The 4,795-nt window shown below is 44.7% G+C and overlaps 1 protein-coding gene across 1 annotated transcript; it reads left to right on the forward strand.

Annotated features, from left to right (window-relative positions):
• The first annotated feature begins 1,022 nt into the window (after window positions 1-1,022).
• Window positions 1,023-3,062, forward strand: LOC119318957 (protein Rf1, mitochondrial-like). Its single transcript, XM_037593499.1, has one exon. It carries the CDS (start codon window positions 1,126-1,128, stop codon window positions 2,635-2,637), a length of 1,512 nt encoding a protein of 503 aa, XP_037449396.1. The 5' UTR covers window positions 1,023-1,125; the 3' UTR covers window positions 2,638-3,062.
• Window positions 3,063-4,795: the final 1,733 nt, after the last annotated feature.

Raw genomic sequence — 4,795 nt, forward strand, 5'->3', positions numbered from 1 at the left:
ACCACCTTTGCCTGGCACAGAAACAGAGAAAACATTTTTCATACCCAAGCGATACCGCAAACTCTCAACATATTCTTTATTTTGCCTTGTTTCGGAAAGAAAGATAACATTGGGTCGATGTGTCTTAGTGAGACAGACAAGCTCTTGGACTGTCCGAGGGCGACCCAACCCTCGACAGTTCCAACATATCATTTTCATGGCTCCTGACGGGCGTCGTCAAGCGCGCCCGTCAGTTGACCGGCAGCCCCAGGGCCGGTAGCTTCCTTGGCAGTGTCCTCAACATCTCTCTCCTCCCCTACAGATTCTCTCCTTCTACCCTCAACCACCTCCTCACCACCATCTACTTCCTCTGTTACATGCACAGTAGACCCATCTAAGCCTACTACAGTTTCAACTCTCTCAACACACACTCTTTTACATGCCACACTCATATCTAAATCACCCCTAACCTCTATGCTATCAGTACTAGAGGTGTTCATGCTTATGATAAGGTCTTGGTCATCTTGACAGCGCCTCTTGCTACCCGCCGTACTTTCAAGCATGGCAGCAAAGGCCGCCTTGCAAACCCATCAATTCATGTCCTATGCTTGAGGATGGTTGGTTTCCTCGTGTGTTTTCTCTGTTGCTTCAACCCACTCCCCCCACTCTGCCCGCCTGCCAGGCAACACGCCGTCGCTGCCCACTTCCTCCATCGCTATCTCTCTTCCTCATCTCATGGATGTACCATCTTCTTCCGAGCGCCGGCTTCGCTCCGCGCCATCCACCGACGAGGACGCCGGCCACCACCGCGAAGGGCACCGGTAGGACGGACCCTGCGCTGCGCCGCGACTGCATTCCTCTCACCCTCACCCCGGTCTCCGGCATTGTTGCGAGAAGAGAACCCCCACGGCCTGCTACCAGGAGAGTGGAAACTGCATGTTTCGGTGAGTCCAAGCTTGGATTTCTGTGCTGAAGGTTCGACCGTTGAGTAGAAAGCAAAATGATTTGGCAGCCCATCTGAATTTGGTTACAGATTTACAGGATCTGCTCCTAAGCCTGGAAAGGAAGTTCAGTCTAGTTCCAAGTTGGGCTGAGTGTCTGACATTCGCCGCCGGAGGAAGGAGCAAGACCTCCTAATCTGCGGCAATGCCACGCGTCCGACCCGGCTCGTCCTCCAGCACCGTCTCCTCACGCGCCAACCAGCTGCTAAACAAACTCAAGGATCATCTGGGCTCTGGGACGCTCCAGCCGGAGCGCGCACACCAACTGTTCGACAAATTGCTGCGCCAAACCGTTCCGGTATCAGCGTTCGCACTCAATGGCTTATTTGCCGCCCTCGCGCGTGCGCTGCCCTCCGCTGCCTGCACCGACGGCCCTGCTCTAGCCATTGCTCTCTTCAACCGCATGGCTCGAGAGGGCCGCCGGGTGATAGAGCCCAACATTTACACCTACAACATACTAATTGACTGCTGCTGCCGCTCGCGCCACCCTGACCTAGGTCCCGCCTTCTTCGGCTTCCTCCTCAAGACAGGCATCAAGGCGGACATCATCACCTTCAACAGCCTATTGAAGTGCCTCTGTGACATGATGCAGATGGAGGAGGCCCTCAACATGCTGCTCTACAGGATGCCTGAGCTGCCTGATAGCATCTCCTACTCAATAATTATTAAGAGCTTATGTGACAATGGGAGGAGCCAATGTGCACTTGACCTGCTCCGGATGAAGGCCAAAAAGGGAGCTGACCACTACCCTGGATTGGTGGCATACAACAGGGTAATCAATGGCTTAATTAAGGAGGGTGAACTAAGCAAAGCATGCTCTCTATTCCATGAAATGATGCAGCAGGGGGTCGTGCCTAATGTGGTGACGTATAGCTCCATTATCGATGCATTGTGCAAAGCAGGAGCAATGGACAAGGCAGAGGTGGCCCTTCGACAAATGGTTGGTAATGGTGTTCGACCGGATATTTTTACATATACTAGCCTGATCCATGGATATTCCATTTCAGGCCAGTTTGAAGAGGTCGTTAGGTTGTTGGAAAAATTGAGAAGTCAAGGTGTCAAACCAACTGTTTTTACTTGCAACACAGTCATGGACTACCTTTGCAAGCATGGAAAAATCAAAGAAGCTGCAGAATTTTTTTATTCCATGCCTGAGAAGGGCCATAAACCTAATATAGTGTCATACTCTATTATGCTTTATGGGTACGCTAAAGAAGGATCCCTTGTTGAAATGACTGATCTCTGTGAGCTGATGGCAAGAGACGGTATTGTACCCGATCTCCATTGTTTAAACATACTGATTAATGCATATGCTAAGTGTGGAATGATGGATGTAGCTATGCTTTTCTTCAAAGACATGTTGAAGCAGGGAGTGAACCCTGATGAAGTCACATATTTAGCTGTGATAACCGGGTATTGCAGAGTGGGCATGATGGATGATGCTATGGAAAAATTCAATGAGATGATCGATATGGGAGTACCACATAACTCAACTGTTTACAGGTGCATGATTCAGGGTTACTTAAATCATGGTGATTTCTTGAAAGCAAAGGTATTGACTACTGAAATGAAGACCAAGGGTATCCATCCTAGACCACGGAAAAGCCAAAGAATTGATTCAGGGTACCTCATGACACAACTATTTACAGGTGCATGATCCAGGGCTATTTTCGTCATGGTGATTCAAAGAATTGGTTACCGAAATGAAGAACAAGAATATTGGTCATAGGCTGCAGAGGGGTAATGGTAATGGAAGGATACATTATCTTTGACTTGGTTAAACCCACTGGTGAGAGGCCTGATGCTATTACATTTACTTCAGTTACCAGTGGATATTTCCTAGTTGCCAAGATGGAAGAAGCTTTCAGAATACCTAATGCTATGGTACCGGTTGGTGTGAGGCCTAGTTTAATTATGCAGCACTTCTCGGTGGCTGTTGCAAAAATGGAAGAATCGATGCTGGGCAAAAGTGTTAGCCTGTATCTTACAATTTATGTTTCTGGCATCATATTGGATGGAGAACTTTGTTGCATTATTTCAATTATTGTCGCAGCAAAAACTTCTTACTGTTTCATGTGTTACTTTTACTGGCACATTGACTTGATAGTTAAACTGCTGATCTAAGTAAGAAGCTAAATGGTAATTCAGATTGGTGCTTCAGTTTGTTCTTTGGTAAATGTTGCATGTCAGCATCAAAGTACACTAAGTAATTGCAAATTACTAGAGTGTTGCCTGATTAGATAGCTGATCTGATGGAACTGAAAATATAATGGTGTTTTTGGCGTGTACGTATTAACCCAATGTATTTTTTTCTGTCAGATCCAGATTAGCTTGACAAAATGAAAAGATAATGTGTTTTTTGTTGACATTGATTGCCAATTGAGTTTTACTTAGTTGCCCGGCGACGGTGCTGTGTATACACCACAGGTTCGGAAACAGATCTCACCAAAGGACAACTCTCATTTGGTACAGTTCTTGCCCTTACAATACTGTTTTGCTACAAAGGCTTGAAGTTCTCGCTCTGTGATACTCACTGATAGTCAGAGATTAAAACACCTATTCGCTCTGTGATACTTACTGATATTCACAGATAAAAACATCTATTTGGTATACTAAACATACCTCTGTGATTACCATAGAATTGAGCAACATGTGATGCACGATAATAATGTTACTCAGCTATACTAAAATCAGAAAATGTTGATGTCTGGATAATATTGCAGAAGTCTCGATGAGGCTACCAAATGCGTGCATCTGAACAATTTATCCGGTGTGAGATGGCTTATTATTTGAGGATGTTCAGTTCATTGATAATCCTGTCTAGTGTCCACGAAGGAATATTCCATGACTAAAGCAGCTCTCTGAAAGACAATATGCCAATTCAACTATGAAAAAGGTGTCTGTTGAGACTGAATCCCCTATTTTTTTCATGTGCTTATAATTCGAAGTAATTAATGGAGGGTGCTTTCTAGACTGCTCTGCTCCAGAAGTTTATGGTTGCAAGCTTGCTGTCTCTTCAAAACATTCTGAAATTCTCATTGCATAGCCTTTGCCATTATATCTGCATGCATTTCTCTTATTTCTGGAGCCCATTTGATTACAATTTCATGTCTAGTGACAGTTTCTTCTTTCTAACTTGATTATACAACTGATCCATGTAGCCATCCTATGCTATATATTTAGATTAGTCCCTTTGGCACACTTTGTTTTTGGAACCATTCCTTTGGCACACTTGCAATCTATGAGTATGATACGTAATCAATCTGGAGAACGGAGCCGAGTTCCAACATGATCCGATAGAATTTGCAACTTGGATATTCAGTGATACAGGAGCATAAGGGAACTTTGAGAAACATCTGATAACATCACAATGTAAGCTGACAGACTGACGATGAGGGGAGAGGGATCACAGGGGGAGTCAGGTGAGGGAAGACTGACACTGTTATCAGGATGTCGCCTCTATTGTATAGCAGAAAATTAATTCATTTGCATGATCCGTGCTTAGCACAAGAAAATTTATTATGCGTACAAGAGGTTGGCAAATAAAGCGAACTGGATACAGATTGCAAGCTTCAGCCTGAAGCGACAAAGTACCAAAATTGTTCAGAATATCATCTGTTTCATCAATGGAATTGGCACTCAACAAGTTTCAGTAGGCTTGATTGCACACAGTCGATCCTCTCTTTTACAAAAGATGAAAATAAATTTTGCTAGCACTTTGTATCAAAACAAAATAATTGAACCACATGCATCTGTTACTTTGAGCTCAACTGAAATTTGTACCATAATCCTCTTGCTCCAAAGATTGAGTAGAC

The sequence above is a fragment of the Triticum dicoccoides genome, chromosome 6A, assembly GCF_002162155.2.
Source record: "Triticum dicoccoides isolate Atlit2015 ecotype Zavitan chromosome 6A, WEW_v2.0, whole genome shotgun sequence".
NCBI lineage: Eukaryota > Viridiplantae > Streptophyta > Magnoliopsida > Poales > Poaceae > Triticum > Triticum dicoccoides.